At 39.5% G+C, this 22,846-nt stretch overlaps 1 protein-coding gene across 1 annotated transcript; it reads right to left on the bottom strand.

Annotated features, from left to right (window-relative positions):
- soat2 (sterol O-acyltransferase 2) lies at window positions 1-20,906 on the bottom strand. The gene is made up of 16 exons (XM_074642876.1): window positions 20,741-20,906; window positions 17,491-17,614; window positions 16,974-17,035; window positions 16,000-16,139; window positions 15,832-15,885; window positions 15,232-15,339; window positions 14,248-14,530; window positions 11,029-11,104; window positions 10,061-10,145; window positions 8,776-8,821; window positions 8,369-8,498; window positions 7,832-7,929; window positions 5,023-5,121; window positions 4,662-4,797; window positions 3,957-4,102; window positions 1-1,690 (listed from the first exon to the last, which is right to left on the bottom strand). The coding sequence occupies exons 2-16, from the start codon at window positions 17,567-17,569 to the stop codon at window positions 1,634-1,636; spliced, it is 1,599 nt and encodes a 532-aa protein (XP_074498977.1). The 5' UTR covers window positions 17,570-17,614; window positions 20,741-20,906; the 3' UTR covers window positions 1-1,633.
- Window positions 20,907-22,846: the final 1,940 nt, after the last annotated feature.

The raw sequence follows: 22,846 nt of genomic DNA, 5'->3' as shown, positions 1-22,846 counted from the left end.
TACAAACGACAGATGATTTTATTTTCAAGTATAAAATTTTATGAATTATGTCAAACGTTGACACAAATATATTCAATTCTAGTATTGATGCTGCCTGTAAAACCACCTGTCCTGCTGTTCCCCTCTGAGCTGCCGTGGTATTACAGTATATCAGTTTACACAGCATTACATCACTAATGCAAACACTGTACCAATGTTAATCCTCCTCTTCCTGTATGACTTCAGAGGGGACCTGGCAGGCAGACAAACAGAGGCTTTGTGGCAGACTGATAAGACGCTGCGCTGCCCGTGGTTGGTCGGTTAACGTACCTGCTCTTCCACCAATCCCTGCCAGCTGAATGTCAACCGAGGCAGGATTAAACATGCAACACACACTGCATGTCCACACAAGGCCTGGTGCCCTCACTGTGGCAAAGCCTGTTCCAAGTTGTCACTGATTTCACCTGTCTCCTGAGAAACGTTTTCTACAACCATGTCCAGCTTTACTATATAAATATAGCAGAAGTAAAAATACAATTACACACTTTATTCTGAGTTCCTGAGGGCTTATCATTACAACATTTACATACATTTAATATTTCAAAGAATTGGATTCAGGAAGGTTAAGAAACTAACTTCCTACCAACTAGCTTATAACTCTTGAAAAAATATATACAGTACATATTTTCCCCTATTTTAACCTTGCTCAGCATAGACTGGTAAGACTGGTAACGGCGGGGAAACAGCTAGCCTGTCTCTGTCCTAGCAGCGCCTCTAAAGCTCACTACCTTACATGTCATATCGTCATTGTTTAATCCGTACACAAAAAATGGAAAACTTTGTCAATAAACAAGCTACTTGTTGGTTAATGTGCAACAGTTTGCTTACAGCGTGATATTCTATCAACACTTGATAAAAAATCAGTCCTTTGCAATAATTTCTAAAGAAACGTTGGTAACTTTCTATGACCGCAATGTCTAAAATGCATTATAAACATACTTATAATGCATTATAATCTGCTTATAGCACTGTATAATTATAGTTATAAGCACTCATAAGTATGCATAACTCTTTATAACAATAATCATAACACATTATATGGCATTTTATAATGACTTATAAGGTCAAGTATCATAATACTTTATAACTGCTGGTCACTCACTGACATTCTTTTTAAAGGATCATAGTGTATTATAAATCAATTGTTGTCATACATTATATTATTTTTACAATGCATTATAACAGTGATTATAAATCATTATAAAAATCTTATAATGTATATTGTATGACCAGCAATTATGAAATATTATGATACTTGAGTCATTATGAAATGTTTATAATGTGATATGATTAGTGTTATAAAGTATTATTGATATTTATGCGTGCTTATAACTATAATAATACAGTGCTATAAAGCAGATTATAAGACATTATAAGTATGTTTTTTATGCATTATAGACATTGACGTCATAGAAAGTGTTACCGAAAGTGAGTTATCAAACAGTTTTTAATACTATCAGTAAAAATAAAGAGTTGATACACTTATGGATAATGATACAAAGATAAAAGTACAGTCTTTACACACTAAAAGCAGAAAACCTTGCATGTATATTTACATCTCTTTCATGTTGCTTGCTGTCTCATGTGCGCAGCATCATCTCTGGGAGTTGCAGGACCACGATCGAGGTGTCACCATCTCCCAGAAGCCATTCTGTTGAGACAGAGGAGAAGAATTGGTCTAAATCTGGTAACATATTCTCTAATCCTTTTATACATTTCATCTGTATGATTTAACATCCATTTATCATCACTTAATAATCTCTTTTCACTTCTATTTTTAGACAGCAGTTATCTGTGTTAAGCCATTGTGTGTGTGGATGACGCCACTGGCTTTAGAGGAAGCCTTAGCTGGTGGTTCATAGTGGAGTAAGTATGTTAAGTACATCTGTGCCCATCTGTCAGGCAAATCCTTCACATCTGTGACTTCATCAAACGCTTTGGGTTTGAATTTTTTTTTTTAAAGGGTTAAATACATGTCAGATTTTTACAAACTTGCCGTTACTCAACACATGTGGCTTTCCTATATGGGCTTATGTGTGTAACTTGGGTGTGTCGTCTCTTTAAGAACAAGTTTATGCACTTTATGTGTGTGTCTCGTAGTCTGTGTCGTAACAGATGCTCATGAATGACTGGAGATAAGAACAGGCAAAGCCAGGATGATGAAACAGTGAAAGGACATTCATCCGGTTACTTGCGTCTGTATGACGTCCAATATCAAAGTACTCAAGTACGACTCATGTCATGTACTTTTTCTAGTCTTTTAGTCTATTTATTTGTATTTCAAGTTTATTCACCAGCTGGCGTATTTTCCATTACGGTATCTCAGAAACTGGGTCAAAGTGCATTCTAATGACGTCACTGTAGTCATTGCAGCATAAAACAAACAAACTGCTGTTTCTTTTAAAATCATCTTATCACATATTTTCTGTTTTCTGTTGCTCTGTTTATTGAAAAGATAGGTTTTTGATGTTTTTCAATCATGCAGCATCTCACTGAACTTAATGTCTTCATATCTTCTGCTGAAGAAATGGTCATAAATCAAACTTTTTCTGGCAGGTTTTATTGATTCCATTTCAGACATATTCTTGCTTTTGTTGCTAAGGAAACCTGATAAAGCCCTTTTTTTTTTTAAAGATTATTTTTTTGCTTTTGCCTTTATTTGATAGAGATAGTGATAGTGTTGAAAGGGGGAGAGAGAGGGGATGACATGCAGCAAAGGGCCACAAAACGGATTTGAACCCCGGGTCGCTGCAGCAAGGACTCAGCCTTTAGTACATTTTTTGATGGACGTTTTTCTCAATATCAAATATAGTGATTTCTGTCTTGTGAAGCTTTTTGATTGGTTGACCCACTGGACATGTGTAAGCCTCCAAAGAAGCAGGTCTGGTATCATAAAAAGGAAAGATATCCTTAAAGGTACAGTGTGTAGGATTTGGGGGCATCTAGTGGTGTGGTTGCAGATTGCAGGAGTTCCGGGGTTGGGAGCCCGTTTCTATGGAGGGGGGTGTGACGGCTCTCCTGCTTTAGCAGAGCCTGCTGTGTCTTTATTCCTGTGTGTCTGTGTTGCCTTGCAGGTCCCTGGTGGGCGGAGCACCTGGCCAGGCTCCCAAGAGGGCTTAAAATCTGGGTGTTGTTTGGTTGGCTTCAGCCATTTTACTAGTTTAGGTTTTAAGCCATACAACAACTTTCACTCACCACATAACCACTCATCCGTCTGCTGACACAATGACAACACTGATTAACACATCCCATATCTTCAGTATGTGTTTTAGTTATTGTGTTCAGTAATAAATTTGTACACTTTTCCGTTTCAATCCGTGTCTCTCCTGTTTTTTTTCATAGCAGCCAGGTCGTGACACAACCAACTGAATATCCCTCCGCTCACTCCCTCCCTTTCCAAGACTGTGGTAACGTGAGATGCCGAGTGAAGTAACACCGTTCGCCTTGCTCAGAGGCCATCCTTACCATAAAAACACTACTTTAGGAGCAACTGAAGTCAGACGGCGGCTGGCGGCACCACAGTTTTGCACTGTGTGGCTCACGTTACCGCAGTTTCACAAGAGTGTCGGAGAACTACGGTGGCCTTCAGGTAACGTAAAAACGTGAAATGCTCTCTCTAGAGCCAGTGTTTGGTTTGTCCATTCTGGGCTACTGTAGAAACATGGTGGACTCCGTGAAGAGGACCCGCTCCCTATGTAGATATGAAGGCCTCATTCTAAGCTCATGAAAACACGATTCTTAGTTTCAGGTGATTATACACTAATGAAAACATAGTTATGAATATTATATTCCATTTCTGCCAATAAATTCCCCGAAATGTTACACACTGTTCCTTTAAAGAGTAGAATCAACATCATCCAGATATGAGGAAATGAAATAAACAAGCATAGCAGTATACATGTAGGTGGAGTACATACCCCTGTCCGAGGGCAGTGTATCTGAGCGTACCACTCCTGGCAGTACAGACACACCTGGACACCCTGACCCAGGAAGAGACACGCCCACATGATGACGTTGAACACGGGGCTCTGCCGCTTGTCATTCATGGTAAAGTTGAACATCACTAAGAGAGGAGGACATGAGGTAACGCTGTTGTTGATGTTTGTTTTGTGTGTGTGAAGGCTATCTGTAGTTAAACAGTGACAGTTTCTTTGTGTTAAAGCTGCAGCGTGTGTCAGTAAGGACAAGGACAAACAACAAGAGCATGAAAAGTCACTTTGTCAGATGACTACTTATTAAAACCCAGGGGAAAAGGACACAATGCACAAGTGTACTCTCGTTAAATGTAATGAAAGTTGTCCCCGGAAAACAGCTACTCAATGTGTAGAGTGGATAATTACTGATTTTAACTTTGAAGGCTTGAAGGCACGGTCCAGAATGTAAAAAGGGGACATTTACATATTTTTAACAAGCCACTGAAGTCAGTGTTTTAATTTCAGCAACGATAACGAGGTAGACATGAAACACTTTTCTTTCTCCATCTTATTTTCTGCCTTTATTTGAAAGGCATTTATGCTATCAAATGCTTTCCACCAGCTGCCAGGTCAGAGCACCGCGTACCAATTGTTTCCTGTTTATATCAAAGTGAAGATTGTTCCCTGAATAATGAGTATAAGCCTCACCTCCAAAGAAGGCGAAGAGACAGAACAGGACGGGATAGAAGAAGCCGAAGCCAATGGCCAAGGCGTACTCATGCACGACGGCAGAGACGATGAACACGGAGAGCATGGCAGCTGTTCGGAATTTCCTGTTCGACAGCTGCGGGGATCAGAGAGAGAAAGAGTTTGGCTCAAAGTTCAGGGGTCAGGCTGGTTCAGCTGCGAATATGTGTCAGTAGAATTACACCTCGGGTGTTAGACTACTATTCGCACTTCATCATGTGTAATCCTGAGTACGAAATACAGACGAAACCCCCTGGGGCATTACATTATTGTATTATCTATTATATGTCATTGTAGTTTACTGCATTGGCGCTCTGCTCACCCAGAGGAAGTCTCTGTATCCGTAGTAATAGAGCCAGTCGTGAACCACTATATTCCAGGTTCGATAATAGTTGGCGAAAGACGTCGAGTTCCACCAGTCCTGGAAAATCAACACAGGGTAAATGAGTGTGTGGATCAAAATAAAAACAAAATAGAGAAGGATCATTGAACCGCTGAGATGAATCCTGTCAAACAGTTCATACGGATTTTCATAAATTATACTGAGAGCCAGACCTGTATGATCTTCTAACTAGAGTTTTAGAGTTTGTAGTGCTGATGGCATACAGTGCAGTGCTTCCAACTACTGTAGAGGTAAACAGTTCGGACTCAAAGTCAGAGGGAGTCTTTTGAAGATCTCTTTTAGATGTAGATGTTTGTAAAGCAGAAAAACACAAATACTCCAGCTAATCCCTTCCTCAGCATGAAGGTTCAAGTGATTGTCACAGTCCAACCTCTTTAAGCAGATAAGTGGTGTCAAGTGAACATAATTAGGCAATTAAAGTAACGCTATCACAGAGATAGGGCACCTGGAGCAGATTTCGAGGAAACAGTGTGTTCACATTATCATCACAAAAAAATAAATATACAGCAAATGAGAGACTACTTCAATCTTTGACTGCAAACCCGATTATCTCATGTTGGGCACTGCTGACTTTGCTGCTTTAAAGGAGTAGTTCAACATTTTTGGAAATATTTGCTTTCTTTATGAGATTAAGAAACCACTCGCTTGTCTGTGCGTAAAGTATGGACCTGCATTCAGGAGGCAATTAGCTTAGCCTAGCATAAAGACTGGAAGCTGGGGGAAAATCCACCAATCTACACCTGTAAAGCTCAGTAATTGACATGTTGTACCTATATAAGAATGCATTAGGTCCACCTTTACTTAGTATTCACTTGATATGTTATATATCTTTGTTTTAATCATTTACGTTTACCCCACATCTCCTCTTTCTTTCCTTCACTTCCTTCCAATTCTCCTTCTCTACCCTTCACCTTCCCTTTTTTTCTCCTCTCTATTGATTGATGGAGAGCCAAGCTTCCAATCTACTTCATTATTAGCATAACCCAATACAGGTGTGCAAGCTACTGCTGAATGCTGACAGTGACCCTGATGAAGACCCATGTCGGTCGCAACGCGTTGATCATTTTAATCAATTATTGTCGTGTAAAAATAAAGGCATTTTCATTTTGCACAAACCCTACAGTGCGCCTTGGATTTATTTTGATGGAGACTTGCATTTTTGTACTTTTTTGAGATCATATTCAACCCATGTAATGAGCCCTTCACAAGATTGAATAAGCACAGTACACCTGTAGGATCCAAAGAGCACCTTTATGTGATTACCACAACGACCCAGCAGCCCTGGGTCACTGTGAAACAAATTTTCGTAGTGGCGATATGGTGTATCACAACTTTCGTGTCCGTCACGTGATGCCATTGGGCCCAAAAATACTTTTTCCCATAGACTTACATTGGGAAAGAGACGGCTATAACTCAGCAGATATTTTTTTGAAGGTAAATCAACTTCCCAGTATGAACACTTGATTAGCCCTTATTTAAATCATTAGGTCCTAAAGGTTGTAAAATGCACTAATAGCTGAATCCAGAGTTATTCCCTTTCCTCCGTTCATGTGAATGAGCCCAAGACCGAGGCTGGAGTGAGGGCTGGGAGGCGGAGTTAAAGGAAACGCTACTGCACCTGCTCTATTGGCCCAATGGATGCGAAAGATCGCTGGATGATCTGGGTACTTTATCACTCTGCAGTTGAGCCATTTTGACTTCACGGGCCACTGATCAGCTTTCATAGGAATGAACGGGAGCCTGCCTCCAACGCTGTATCCAGTTCTCTTTATACATCCATGGCTTCTACTCTGTTGTCTTCATAATTAACATGTTGTAGCTCGTTTGTTTAATTTGTCCACAAACAGAAATGTAAAAATAACAATTTGTGGCTTCAGGGGGAGTCACAGTATGTGCAGTTATGTTCTTCTTATTTTGCTATTTCTTGATGAACAACAGTTTATCCCTCCAGCCAGCACTTCTGTGCAGCGTCTTAGCTTTCCTTTCCTAAAACCACAAATCAACATTTTTACATTGTTTTAGTATGGGTACAATATGTTATTTGTGAACTTTAGAGGTGCTGTTGGGAGAATTTTTGATCTTTGGAGACATTCGGGCCAGCTGTTTTTAAGATAGCCTAAGCTAACTGCCTCCCGACTCTAGCTCCATATTTTAGGTACAGACATGAAAGTGATTGAATGTGTCAAACTATTCCTTTAAAAGCAATACAAATGTGAACACAGTGAACCTTCTCTCCCTAGCTTAAATGTAATTTTAATGGCTATTTTGTAAAAACAGTTGAAAATCCTGTAGTCTAACACTGCAACACTTATATACAGTATGTGTATTGTAAAAAGTTAAAGCAGCATCACACACACTTATGGTGGAAGTTGCATCTTCATTTCAGGTTTTAGGCACCACACAGATTCTTCTAACTACAACCACTTACAGTCATTAAAGCTCTGTCCCCGCCTCACTGTTACTGTACATAAATCAATCTGCCATTTTCAATTTAATCACAACTCGCAGGAACACATCAGTCAAAGCACACGTCATGGCTTGTTCAAGAACAAACTATATCAACAGAATGTAATGATGGAAAAGTTAAACTGTTTTGGGACCATCGGGCCACACTGCTGTCATCTCACTTGTCATTAATCAAAATTTATGTAATGCAATGAAAGGCATATCTGAAAATAATGTGTTCACAGGAGAGATGATGCCATACAAAATCCGCCATGCCACACACCTTGTAAAACATCCTGTCAGCGAAACGCAGCAGCTCCCCGAAGAGGTTGAGCCAGCAGTGCAGGAAGGCAAAGAAACACAACAGAAGGAGCATTATACCTAAGACAGACAGACAGAGAGGGAAAGTTTAGGAGAGACACTTTTATTCTGGGCATTGCTCCCAGCTTTCCTCATAAGAATTGCAACTTGACGCCGTTGCTCTTATATCAGCACATACTCAAAAAGCACTTCGCTTAAAGACAGTAATAAACATGGCAGGCTTGAATACCTTTATCTGATCGCATAATAGCATCTTTAATGTTATCTGACTTCAAAACACTAGAGACTTGTTTCCTCTATTTCCATATTAAGTGATACATTAACCAGCGCTGACTCATACAGATAAGAGATAATAGAGGATGTAAGCAGAAGTGCTGTCATAAATGAAGATGAACTTTAGTTTATCTGTTTGTTTTAAACGTGACTTCCCTCTAATATTGCATGAAAAAATCTTCCAGAACAAGCTCCATGTAGGTAGAGAGTAGTAGAAAGTGCCTACCTGGTAATATAGAGTTGAACACAGACAGAATCATGTTTCGTTTACTGAAAGGCTGGTTGGTCTCCGGTCTGAAGACGGGCACACAGAGGCGGACCAGGATGAAGTTGCTGTAAAACAGGCATCCTAAGATCTGCAAATTGAGCATTAAAAGGAAATTAAATATAAAGCACACTTGAGAATCAGCACTAGAAAACTATCAGAGATTAAAGCTATTAAGCACCTGTAGTGCTTAATGATTGTTTCACGTTATCACACCATACACAAGTGCTAAGAGCAGCTTCTAGGTCACACAGTATCTTTTCTAGGTCATTAACCCCACATAGACCTTCTACGTTTTCTTACACAATCTTACATAATCTGACTGAAAGGTGATAAGTGTCAACAGCCCAAATAAAGATTCATCTTACCATACCAAGCGTGACGCCAACATACTTCCATCTTATGTGGGTATTCCTGCAAAGAAGAGACAGGATGTCACTACTACATGAATGTTTACGGTGAATCGTGCATAGTAGCATTTTCCAGTATATATATTGTGTTGCCTGGCAGGTTGCTTTCTTTATGTAAAGGGAAATTAGCTGAGATTGTTCACTCAGCATGATGTCGTTTTTAGACAGAAATAGGCCTTTTTCAAACATTTTGGCGTGTCATAGTAAGAAAAGCACAGGTGTTACCAACAACATTAACGCCAAAATTCACATCAGGCAAAGTGTGTCCGCCACAATAATACATTTTTCTGCGGCCGGGAGGCTTATTCATGGGTTTAAGATGGGAAGAAATTCTTTGTAACATAGGTCAACATGTAACAGGAGTCACAGGATCTGTTTACTGATTGGCTACAGGTCCTCTCTGGTTTGGCCGCTCTTCGCCGCAGAATCAAACAGTCGCCGCTTGCTGAGCTCGGGAGCGGCCGCCGCATCTTTTCAGCACACACGTCGACACGGCTCTGGTGTGAATTCGGCGTAACAATGGCTCTTTTCTATTCAAGTGTTCCCCTAAACTGTAAAATCACATGTAACAGTGATCCAGCATGCACAATACCAAGAGCGAGAAACAAAAACAGCTGAAAGGAATTCAGCTGCTATTAATTTTTTTTTATTTATCTGTGCTTTTCGACTGCAAGATGCAAAAATGTGTTACTTGAAAAAGGCCTATTAGGGAATGAAAAATGTAAAGTGTAAAAATACCACTTTGCTTTAGCATTTTGTTGGTTTCTAATTGTCTTCAGTTACAGTTACTGAGACAACATATATAATTCAATTACAGTTACTAATCAAAATGTTGGAGATTACACAAGGGGGTACATCTGAATATATTCTTTTTGGAAAAAATGTCTTTATGTAGAATATAACATTCATTCTGTTGCTCTGTTCCAATCTTAATTCAAGTTATACTGAAGACATTTTAATTAAAGTTTGGGAGTAATCAGTGTTGAGTACAGTTGTGAGGTTTACACTGCCTGGCTTGAGTTCATGTTTGTAGGACTTTTCAGCTTTATTGCCCAATTTAATACATTTGTTAGAAAAGTAATCAAAAAGTAATCAAATGTAAAAAGTTACATTACTTTGATGAAGTAATTAAAATAGTTACATTAGTAATCTGTAACCTATTACATTTCAAAAGTAACATTTCCAACACTACACTCACATTACTGTATTATCACTAATTAAAATAAATATAAATATGTCTCACCGAGGATATGACTCCCTGTAGATGAGTGTTGGACAGAAGAGGAAGTACAGATAGCTGGACAATGTTGGGAATCTGGGACTTTCTCCTGAAAAGGAAAGACAATTCAGTAAGTGTGACCATCAAATGGAGGAGTCCAGTTTGAGTCCTAAAATCTGGCAGTAAAATATCTTTTAGCAGTCACGATTTGCCTTGAATGATTTTTAAAAAAGGGTTTTGGTATAAAATAAGGCAGACATAAGTTTCTCATTTAAATTTTCTTGTTTCATTATGTGGCATAATACCAGCCATTAACAGCTCCATCTGTGAACACTTTAGCTTTAGTGTGCCTTAATGCAGGGACCTGCTAACAAATGGCTGCTTTTAAAGTTAAACAACAGTGGGTTCATTACAAAATCGTTAAGCCATTATGTCACATTGTCTGCCTTAAAGCCTCTAATCTCTTTTGCTGAATTATTAGCTGTACTTCAGTCAAGCTCCAACTTTTTACTAACGACATTTAAAAACGATAAAACTGCTGTTTTGTGAAAGTGTCATTTAACATAACTTGTGAAAATCTGTGATCCAAAAATGAACTTATTTTCAATCTCATGCCAAAACCACATTCAAACTTTCTATAGAGCTATTTTCTGTCTGTGAGTATTATTCCGGACTATACCGTTTTCCCCTGGAGGCATTTACTGCAGTACATATTCACATTTACTACTATGAGTTTTACAGTCAAAGGTACCAGAGACACATTCTTCACCACAGACTTTTACAAAAGGATCTCAGGGGGCTGCACATACTCAAGGTTATTTATTGCATGCGGGTGTATTCATTGTTAGTTTTAACTTCAGCATGAATCATTAGGAGGTAACCTGCTGAGGTCTGTTTTAGTCATTTTTCCCTGGTGTCTTGAGTGTCACTGTGAGTAATGATACCGCCTGAGGAGTAAATACACCTGACATCAATACAATTCAGCACAGTACCTTCCTTTGGTGCATTCTTCATAATAACAGGAGCGGTTTCTCTCATGAACGAGTAGCTCTTCATCAGGAATCGAATCTGAGGAAGGTTGATACAGTTATTATGTGAAGTGAGAGGTAGTGCATCAATACTAACAGCTTCATTGTCTGTCTGACTATTGCATGAATGGACGAGGCGGCTGAAGTTAACAACCTACATCTTTGTGGCCTCAATCTCATGTTTGTGTGTTTGCACGTATTGAACCACTGATGCATTATTTAGCGATCGTCTGTAATTGATCAGGAGGAAGTAACACAACAGGGAACTGTAAGTCATGAAAGAAACACAGTTGGAAAACTGATTTATCATCATAAACCGCAGTTCAGACACGATGCGTCATCAATCTGCAAACAGCAGAGAACAACTCACTCTTGTGGGGCAATTTAGTGAAGTCGAAAATCGATTTTTATGTATGAGACAGACAGCATCAGAATTACAAATAGACTGATTGGTTCGAGGTCAGATGTCGATAGGGACTGGGTTTCCCAAAAGCATCTGAGCACTGGGATTACCTCACTCCATCCAATGGAGCTAAAATGATCGTAGTACTAAGACGGTTTTGGGAGACTGAGGTCGGTGTGATAAAGAGGATGAGGAGGTATTACGGGAAGCATCCAGGGTGATCAAACGTTGGCAACACTCAGATCTACTTTCTCGTTTGGTGCCTTTCCAGCTGGAAGACTCTCATCTCCGGCAAGAGAGCTTTTTCTTATCGAAATGTTCCTGCTGATGGCAGCGAAGGGCTGCAGTTACAATTTGGATCACCAATGAATTTAATTTTATCTACAGTCCAGTCCAGGGTGTTTCTAGAACAGGTCGTTCCTAATAGGAATTTTTATGCTGAGCGGCAGTTCACACTGCAATAAAAACACTTTAATCATACGGCAGGAGTTATTAAAAGAAATGTGATGCTAATTGGGACACTCAACAACCTTTAAACAACCTACATTTTCTTGAAGAAAGAACTGTAAAAGCTGAACTGCTGATTGTGTGCAACCACAAATGAAGTGCTCACGTCAGCTATTCGGTCACATTCATTCAAGTGTACTAGGTGGCCTTTACAATCACTTTTACTCTGTTGATTCCTCATGTTAACTCTGCAGCCACAGCTCCCTCCAACACCCAAACCTCCTTATGTGATTTAAGCTTGGCATTGCTTTCTTGCTTAACTGCAATCATAAATCTCTGATTCTGTACCATAACTGTATGTGTTAAAGGGGGATTATTACTTCTAGCAGAATCCTTGATGCTGCTCAGATTCTTTGAAAGTTTCCTCCACATCCAACTATATACATATGAAAAGGTTCATTTAACATCTAGGCTCTAACCTCTTTGCTATATGACACGAAGGCCCAATCCTAAAGTCCACATTCACAGACTCACAAGTCCGTGAGGGTTAAGGGTTGTCCCACTGTCAAATCGTCAAGTCCTTGAGGGCTCTCTTGCAAACATTTTGAGTCTTTTATGAACACTTTCCGTAAGTCAACATTTCTGCAGACTTTGCCTGAGGGAATTACCCACAATTCATAGCGTTGTGACATTAAACACAGGGTTACCACGGTTACCAGGGGAAGCCCAGGATTGAGTTGACATTGGGTTTGAGTATAACTTCCCTGTAGAGGGACGGTAGACTCAGAGCCTTAAGGCAGGATGCTGCAGGTGGAAATGAGGCTTTTGAAATGCTGTATGAACAGAAGTAACGGCTGCAGCAGTAGCAGCAAGCAACAGAGCAAAAGAGTGAACAGAGCACACCGCCGTGATTGAAAGGGCGCGTTGGATATTGTGGCAAACCAAGGGGAAACAGCCAAGCATATCGAGCGCAGGGGGCTGATCCCCAAGCTCAGGTTGGGGGAGGTGATGGAGGGAGTGTTTTATCCAGTTCAGGTGTTTGCAGCCACTTGGCACACTGGTCACTCCTGAAGCCCATCAGGTGAAGCAGGGGAGGCATTTGATCACCCAGCTTCCAAGCGGGCAATTTGAGCAGAGGACCAAACAGAAAACACTACTTAGGCTTCCACCAAGGGGCTGGTAAGAACATCACTGGTGCAGGTAAACCAAACCAATCTCCCTCACCACTGTGATCCCCACAGAGGTAACTGAAAAGACTAATCTCTCTCTCTCTGCTGTACTCCACAGGATAGTGGAACTGCCCCGCTTTGAGATAAAGCTGAAGGCCAAAGACCCCGGACGGGAGGAATCTTCAGTTAAAGTTGACCTCAACCCCTTTCCCCTGAATTCTTTATTATAGGACACTTTATGTTTCATGTCAACTGTCCTATTTTATTGCGAATCTTGCCTCCAAGCCCCCTGGGTTGCAACAATATTGGTTGCTGTGAGAGGAGTACGCCATGTGAATGTAGCACCAGAATCGAGCTGGGCGGCCTGAACTGCCTCGCAGGCTTCGCTATACATCATGTATATACAATAAATAATACCCCAATAAATACCATGTGTTTGACACATCTAAATAACATAACATCTTTTTTATGGAAGAAGTATTTTTTGTCTTTCCTCTGTAGTCTGCCTGATTGTTCTCCTGCTTGCTGTGTGGCGGAGTCTGTACTCCAAAAACACTTTGTCTCAAGTGGTGCTCCTGAAAGATTCAAGCACTCATTAATAGCACGACTGAACTAGTTTTGACTTTTATTATGTCTACTGTTCTATTGATTTCCCTCTTATTTAGTTTTTTATGCTTTTTATGTTTTCAGTGCATATTCATGCCTCTAGTCCATGTCTACTATTCTATTCAGTGGTGTGATGTCTTGTAAACCGGTGATGACATTATAGTAAGTAATCAGCTCAATCTTGTTCCTACTGTAGTTCTTAGTGTTTAGTGTGGATTAGACGTCAACTCATACAAGATTTTTGAGGCCAATACCTATATCAATATTTGATCTATATATCGGCCAAGATTCAATCATTCTAAAAAAAAATCCTTAGATTCGATAATGAAGAATTGTGACAAAGATATCTTCAGCAGGACATTTTGCAATATAATAAATGCAACTTTTCAGTGCACTCTGATGGACTAACGTAATGGAGGAACGGTTTGTAAATTACTTTTTTTTTTGGCATTTCTGTACTGCATTTTCTTGTTACAAATCAGCCAACATGTGTCACATCTGTAATACATCCTGTTCTTAATAAATATGACAGCATTTATTCCTCAAGCACACACTCACCTGCTCCAGTATCACAATCAACCGCGAGGCTGGTGGCAGCTGGTAGTGCACAGCCACGTGGATTGGGAACATCCCCAGTACGCAGATCTGCACTACAGAGAGGACCAGGACCGTGCCGAGAGACAGGCCCAGTTTAGAGGGGAAGCTGTGATACAAAGATCCCCAGAACACCAGGGTGCAGTAGGGAACGAGCAGGGTGTAGACAAACATCACAACCCAGGCCCAGGCGACTGTCCCTGGCTTCCCAAAGGCAAAGAACATCAGGTCGAACTCCAAGACCAGCCTGAGATTGCATAAAAAATTACAAATTATAATCATTACATGAAGGCAATGGGCAAACTATTATTAAATTGAATTTACAGACATTTAGGTGATGCGCTCTATTTGCCACTGTGGTCTGTTTTAGCTGTGAACAGGGTTTTGAATAACCCTTTTAATTATATTAAAGCATGACTAGCTTTAATAAATTGCAGGCATAGTTAAATAAAATATTGTTCCAATTACTTTCTCTGAAAAGACCCCTCTGGTGATAACCATAATAGATTCAAAATGCCCAATCATTGCAGCATGTCAAAGGGTTGCCACTTGAATATTATTATTTTTCATTTCATCAGTTTTCTCCATATTAAAATCAATGTTAACTGTGGGTGGATGTATCGAGTAATTTGCACACAGTCGAGTTTCTGTCTGGAGAAACACAAGAATTAAACTCACAATCCTGCATCTGCAAACAGCAAGCGAATCATTACTGAGCTGCCCAAAGCAACAGCAGAAATACTCAGAGGGATTGATTGCTCTATCTTTCTGCTGCCAGACGAGCAGAGAGGCAGAGAGAGAGAGAGAAAGAGGGAGGGACACAGTAAGGAAAGAAGATAAGAAGTTTCTAAAGGCTTTGGGGTAATTGAGTTTCTATTACTTCAGGGTCATATAGTCTGAGACGCGTCATTGTCGTACACACCTAAACACACACACACGCGCACTGACCTGCCCTGGTCGATGTAGTCCACAGCCAGCGTGCTCAGGAAGAAGATGAGGAGTACGGCGATGAACATGTGGTAGATGGTCCTGATGTGGCTGATTTCAAATAGTTCACTGATGAAGAGGAGGAGAACGGTCATTAAAATAGCTCTGTGTTGTACTCATGTGAATGTCTGTTGTGCTGAATACATGTTTATCGATATAAAATACACACAAACGTGCCAATGAGAATATCTGAATGATCTGTATTTGTGTAACTTGGTACACAGTTATGTATGCAGTATGCGGACCATATAACAATTGATCTCTGTTGTAGATTCAGATTGTCTGTCTTAACTCCTCTCCAAAATATCATGCATATATTTCTCAAACATTATCAGCTATCTTTTCCCTCATGATGGTAAATACTGTATGCATGAGGTTGTTTGCAGTTTCTTTATATACAATCTGTCGTTTAGTGACTTCCGAAATCTGAATTACAATAAACACAGAACATACAAGAAATATTGCATTTGGAAAAATAGATTTTGAAGAGATACCACCATGATGAAGGCATGATAAATAAAAAAAAAACATTGATATATTGAAGGAGACTTTCACACTTACTCCAACATCGATGGCCTGTCCACAAACACTTTGCCATCATCCTTTCTCTGAGATCTAAAACAAACAGAAAAATCGAACAAACACACGTTTTACTTCCATTTATGAGAGGATAAATAAACCTCTGAGGAGGAATAATATGTGCGCTAGTAAAAGTTGCCTCCTCCTCACCTGGATGAGGGACCTTTTGTCATCTTTCCATTAGTTGTTGGCTGTATTCGGGTAAAAGGCTGGACGGACTCAGTCAGAGCTATGTCTAGTAAATCACTGAGCTGATCCTGGACCTGCTCCAGGACTTTCACCTTCAACTTCTACAGGACGACACACAGGAGAAAAATGATTTAGCTTTCTCAACTTAAAGCCTACTCTATTCGTTCATCCCAATTACAGTATATATATATATACATTTATATATATATATACTGTATATGTACTAAAAGTTTTCGTATTTGCCCAATCGAGTTTATCCCTGAGGATAAATGATGGAAATGAAATAATTTTTAACATCACCATAATATCATAATGCTGCCAGGTTCGTATTTGCCCAATTGATACTGTTGTTTGTATTGGGGAACACACTGTGACGGCCCTAGGTGACCTCGTTGACCTCACTCACATTTGCATGTCTCAGCTCCAAGGTAAATAGAAACACACTGGTGCATTTCCCTCTATTGACTGAGACACTGATTAAGTTATGTCAAATCAGCTATTTTCACCCCTCAAAGGTACAGTGTGTAGGATTTGGCGGCATCTAATGGCGTGGTTGCAGATTGCAACCAACTGAGTATCCCTCCGCTCACTCGTCTCTTTCCAAGACTGCGGTAACGTGAGCTGCTGAGTGCAAAACCGGGTTAACGCCATTCAGAGGTCATCCTTACCATAATAACACTACTTTAAGAGCAACGGAAGTCAGACGGCACCTGGCGGTACCACAGTTTGGCACTCTGCGGCTCATGTTACTGCAGTTTCACAAGAGTATCGCTATATCCTGTTAACTCTGCACAGCCTTAGCTTCTGTATTTTCTCTTTCCAGATTATTTATTTATTTATGGTTTATTTGATAGGGATACAATATATATAGACTGCATAACGGAGGGACTGTTGGGCAAGTTTAGATACTGGCTGGAAGTGGAGTTATGGTTTACCTGTGCACGTTTCTGCCACTGTCTTAGATCTTCTTCTTCTTGTACATTATTATGGTCTCCATCTGCAGAGAGAAGAGCATACGTTGCCTCACATTATCAACCAGTACAATATACTATTGCACCTGAATTAATATTCAGTGGAAAACTAAGGAAGAAAGTTAAATTGGAGTTCCACACTGCACATATGTTTGCAATAATCCTACATGTAGTAAGAAAAGCAAAATTATTTTCATCTTGGTTTAGTGGGCTTTATAAGAAATGCACAAATCCCCAAACCTATTGAAAAGTATTCAAACTTTCAGTACTGTGGAACTCTACAGTTAAAGTTCTTGTTTGTCTTGCTACCACCTATCCAAAACAAATACCGAACATGTTGAAATTCAAATTTGTCTGTAAATAATTACACAAACAATGATGCAAAAAAGACATCAAGCAAAACAACATAGAAGAACACAGTAAAACAAATTTAATTTTTTTTTATGAATGGATGAGCATGTAAATATATTATTGACCATACCATTACCGGAGATCTCATCTGAGTGACGGGGCTTGATGTTTCGTTGCCACAGTCCGTTAGGTGTCTCCGCAGTTGTCATGGTTACCACTGGACAAATCTTCTGCTGGGGCTCAGGTGGAAAATCCTGTGCAGATAAAAGTTGTAGTTTGATCCCACACACTCACATATTCTCTTGCATCCCTGAGGATAAATTCTGGAAATTAAATAACGTGTAATATCACCATAATATCATTATGCTGCCAGGTTCGTATTTGCCCAATCGATACTGTTGTTTGTATTGGGGAACACACTGTAACAGCCCTAGGTGACCTCGTTGACCTCACTCACACACATCTCAGCGCCTGGTTATTATCCAAATTAAACAGAAACATACTGGTGCATTTCCCTCTATTGACTGAGACACTCAATAAGTTATGTCAAATCAGCGATTTTCACCCCTCAAAGGTACAGTGTGTAGGATTTGGCGGCATCTAGTGGTGACTGCCATTCGCCTCAGAGGTCATCCTTACCATAATAATACTACTTTAGGAGCAACGGAAGTCAGACGGCGCCTGACGGTACCACGGTTTGGCACTCTGCAGCTCACGTTACCGCAGTTTCACAAGAGTATCGGAGACCTACGGTGGCCTTCAGGTAACGTAAAAACGTGAAAGGTTTGTCCGTTCTGGGCTACTGTAGAAACATGGCGGACTCTGTGAAGAGGACCTGCTCCCTCTGTAGATATAAACGGCTCATTCTAAGCTAACGAAATCACAATGCTTCTTAGTTTCAGGTGATTATACACTAATGAAAACATAGTTATGAATGTTATATTCCATTTCTGTTCTGCTAATAGATCACCTGAAATGTTACACACTGTTCCTTTAAAGAGCTGTGACATCACAGGACAGAGGTGCAACATGCTCGAAACTTTCAACCCATGGTGGGCGGTGCAGCAAAAGTTTTTACCCTCTGATTTACTGTGAATTTACCCTTTGTCGATGTCAAGTCGGGAATCTTCAACTATAAATTGAGAGATTAAATGAGGTCACTGGCCCGTTGCTGGCAGGTTGCCTCATGCCAAAAAGCATTAATATTCCTGATGAGCCTCAGTCCCAGAGGAGGCGAGCGTTCTTGTGTGAATCCCAAACTGAACAAGTGCACGATCTGAATACAGAGACATTTAGTGGGTCAGGGGGTTTTGAACGGTAGTTAACCTACAGTGGTTTTCCATAACAAGAGCGTTATCACCACCAGTCATGTGAGCTCAAGCTAAACAATGTAAACACATGATAAAGTCTACCTGTCCCCAGTGGAAGTTCACCCACTATAGATAAGATACACAGAAGACTGATGGAGAGGTAAAAGACTGAGTGACCTCATTTTCTAATCCATGCCGTTTGATCATTCCTCAGGACAAACATCAACACTGGAGATAAGCGTTGCAGATACACACATTAGACATTATGTGGCTGCAGATGATGAGATGGAAGAGAAAGAGATGTTTTTGAGCAGACCAGACTTCATGCTATAACTATACATTTTGAGGGTGAGGGATTTTGCTTAAGAAATTAGACTTACTAGCTGGTCTTCTTTTCTTCTCGCCTGTTTTACTTTCCTCTCATATAACTACACTGAACGACTTCTGATTCACAAATAGTTGGTGTTTGTAATGGGAATTAATGTAATATTGAATCCACTGATTTCAAGAATAGTAGGGCTAAGGGCTGTAACTAACGATTATTTTCATTGTTGATTAATCTGTCTGATTATTTTCTCGATTAATTGATTAGTTGTTTGGTCTATAAAATGTGAGGATCAGTTTTTCCCAAAGCCCAAGGTGACGTCCTCAAATGTCTTGTTTTGTCCACAACTCAAAGACATTCAGTTTACTGTTATAGAGGTGTAAAGAAACCAAAAAATATTCATATTTAAGAAGCTGGAATCAGAGAATTTTGACTTTTTTCTTAAAAAAATTACTGAAACTGATTAATCGACAACTAATATAGTTAGCGATAAATTTAATAGTTAAGAGCTAATCGATTAATTGTTGCAGCTCTAAAGAACGCCAAGTCATAATTCCACCAAATTGCCTTTTCAATATAATTTAGAACATGTTTGTCAACGCCTTTAATATCATTGAATTAATCTTATCGGACCTGTTAGAAAAACATAATATGGGGGTCATCACCCACAGGAAATTGGATTTGGGTTTATGGTTCACTTCAACCTCCTTTGGCAGTTCAAAGTGCAAAAAAATACAAATTTGGACCAAGTGGAGGACACGTGTGGTAATAGCTAAGATTATGGGTATGATAGCTTCAGGGAGTCTTAAAACTTGTGGATGATCATTCTTCATTGAACAGCAGACTGTGACAAACTACACAGCACTAAAGGTTATTTCAGATATTCAGGGTAAATGAATTTGAAGGATGCATATTGAGCACTCTTGCTGTGTATTTGGTTTGGTCAGTACATTAGGTAGATTGATAGATAGTATAATTTTCTTAATTAACGTCTCCTTAACCACAGCCAGTTGAACTAATGTTGATGATGAATAACATCACTATTTCAGATGGATTTCCACAGAAATTAATACTTCTGTGAAACAAATTCATTTTGTCAGTGAGATGATCGAAGACAGGACAATTTAATAACGTTATGCTAATTAGATGTCACAGCCATATTGAAGTATTAACTGAATGGTTTTAATTAATGCTGTCGATGGGCATTATCGGTCATCTTGAGCTCAAGTGAGGCTTAGCTGAGAAACACATCCTCGAGGTTTGTTGTAAGAAGGAATAAAAGAAATCATTTGAGGTCACATAAAAAAAAAAAAAAACTTTCATATTGCGCCCTGGTGTTTTGATGTTAGTTGGGTGGTTTATAATCTATAAGAGGATTTACTATAAAGTTAATATTGCTCTGCAGTATTGTATATCGTTCACAAACATCAATTGATTAAATCAGAACTTCCCTTCAGAACAAACACGTTTTAAGTGATCTGAAAACCAGCTCATGATCTTTTTCTTTTCAATACTGATGTAAGATTATGCAATTTGTGTCTACATTCACAGAACAAACTACTACTGAACTGAGAGTTTTCAGCAGTCACTGAGTTCACTCTATTCTGTATTTTTGTCATTTTTAAAACAACTTGTACAATATTGTAGATAACAGAAACTGTGGAATTAACATTAGAAAAGTGACAGATGTCAGATACAGATGTATCCATGATCAACATTTGTCATTGTGTCAGATTTGTACTCACTTGGTCATCCAGCCTCGGGCTCAGTCGGTGGTCCACAGGCTGAGACAGAGGCAGTGTTTCAATCAATGATCCCTGCTGAGAGAGAGCGTTTTTAAGCAAGTCTGTGTCACAATTCTTGTGATCTGTGTCCTCTCCTTTCCTCGGCTGCTAGTTTGCACTTTGCCCTTTTGGCTGGTGGCTCTGGGCAGGACAGTGTCCTCCTTCAACTCCTCTACTGGAGCTCCGTATGAGGTCACGCAGTACAAGTCTCGTCTATTCACAGAAAATGCAGAACGTATTCATAGCATTATTGATCTCTCATTATTGATTTTGATGCACTTTCTACTTAGAATAAAAAACATTTGTCTGTAAAGGTCCTCAGAAGGTTTTCTACTAGTACTGAGTCAGAGGAAACATCACGGCAAAAACATTAAATAGCTGCCTCGACGTAGCACAAAAATATACATTTTTAAAATGTTTCTTCTTCACTCAAAAACATGTTTTGCTTTACGTCCGTTCTCTTGGATATTTGACCTTCTCTCTCTCAGCTGCATGAGCAGAGTTTGACACCAGAAGACTGTTTGCAAACTCATCTTCCAGATGGAGGAACTTTTTTTTGTGCTCACCTTAAATCTCAGTTTAAGACGAGTACATACGAGATGACACGAAACAAGACATCTTGTGTTGTATTCACGGATTCTGGCTTTTTCAAAGAGGGAGAAGGACAATATGTATTATTATTCAAAGCAGAGTATTTCTATACTTGTCTTAAAACATGTGCAGAGGGGATCTTTAAAGATGACCTTCCAGTGGAAATAAGCGTATGGATAAACTCTCCTTTCTGTGAAAACATGTCTCAAAAGCTCAGCTGTGTAATTTCAGGCTGGTGAGAAAGTAATGTGTGAAACCACTTGTTCATAACAGCAGTCTACTGTGTTGACCTCATAAAGCCACGGCTTTGACAAATACAGGAAGACCAGTCCTGCTAACATGATGAAGCTAGGTGAGCAGAGTGATGGCAAAGGTCATTTACTCTGTGTCCAGATACACAATGATTGACAAATCTAGATACACAATGTTCACAGTGTTGACACACAATTCACAAAAAATGTTTGCTTGTTTTTAGCAGTTCGTCCAAAACAAACAGGTTGTACAATCAGTTTGTTTAGTGTCCTATTTTTCAAAGTGTTTAACTTGAACAGTAGTACAGAAGAGTGCTCAGAAAATCATTTCTGTTTAAAGTATTATTTCTCTACAACATGTGGGGAGTTCGAGTGAACAGCTGGTTGACTAATGAGCAGTATGTGTATGAACTTTATGTGCACAGAAGAATGAAAATGATGAAGATTAGTGAGAGAGTGGGCTCACACTCAAAATACATCATCAGCTCAACCTAACTCTTTGTTATTTGCAAAAAACTGTATTAAATTATACCAATTATGTGGCACTTATAAGATCAAAGCCACAGCAGAAAGCAAAGTAACAAAGATAAACAAATCCACCTCTTTGGTAGCTTATGTCAGAGGGCAGACAGAGCACTCCCCCTCTGGGTCCTGTTTTGCCCTACTTATTGATTTGTTTTGGTTGAATGTCACCGCGTCACTGTTGGCTCATGTTTTTTTCTTGTTCTCACAGTAACTCGAAGCCTATTAATTGCTATCATCATTCCAGTTCATCGTTCCAGCACATAAATGTCTAGTTTTTTCCTATGATCTAAAACAGTCCAAAAAATATCAGTAAACATGAACCACTCTCTCCCAAATCCAAAAACAAGAGAGCTAAAAGTCAAACTTGTGATGTTTTAGGGTATAAAGCGTGGATCTGCTCTATAGACAATGAATGGGAGACTGATTTTATAAAGCCACAGAATGTTTGTTTTCTTTTTTATACTCGAATGAGCTTTATTCTGTTGTAGTGTTCTCAGTTGTGAAACAGAAAAGGTTCCCATATACTCAGAATGATCCCCTGGGTGCTCTCAGTGTCATCTAGAACATCGCTCACCATTCATCGTCTATGGAGCAGTTCCACACTTTATACCCTATGACATCACAAGTTTGAGTTTTAGCCCTTTGGTTTTGGGATTTGTGAGAGAGTTGTTCATATATACTAATATTTTTGGTCTTAGAC

The sequence above is a fragment of the Sebastes fasciatus genome, chromosome 1, assembly GCF_043250625.1.
Source record: "Sebastes fasciatus isolate fSebFas1 chromosome 1, fSebFas1.pri, whole genome shotgun sequence".
Taxonomy (NCBI): Eukaryota; Metazoa; Chordata; class Actinopteri; order Perciformes; family Sebastidae; genus Sebastes; species Sebastes fasciatus.
This window is presented reverse-complemented; position numbering and strand designations above follow the sequence as displayed.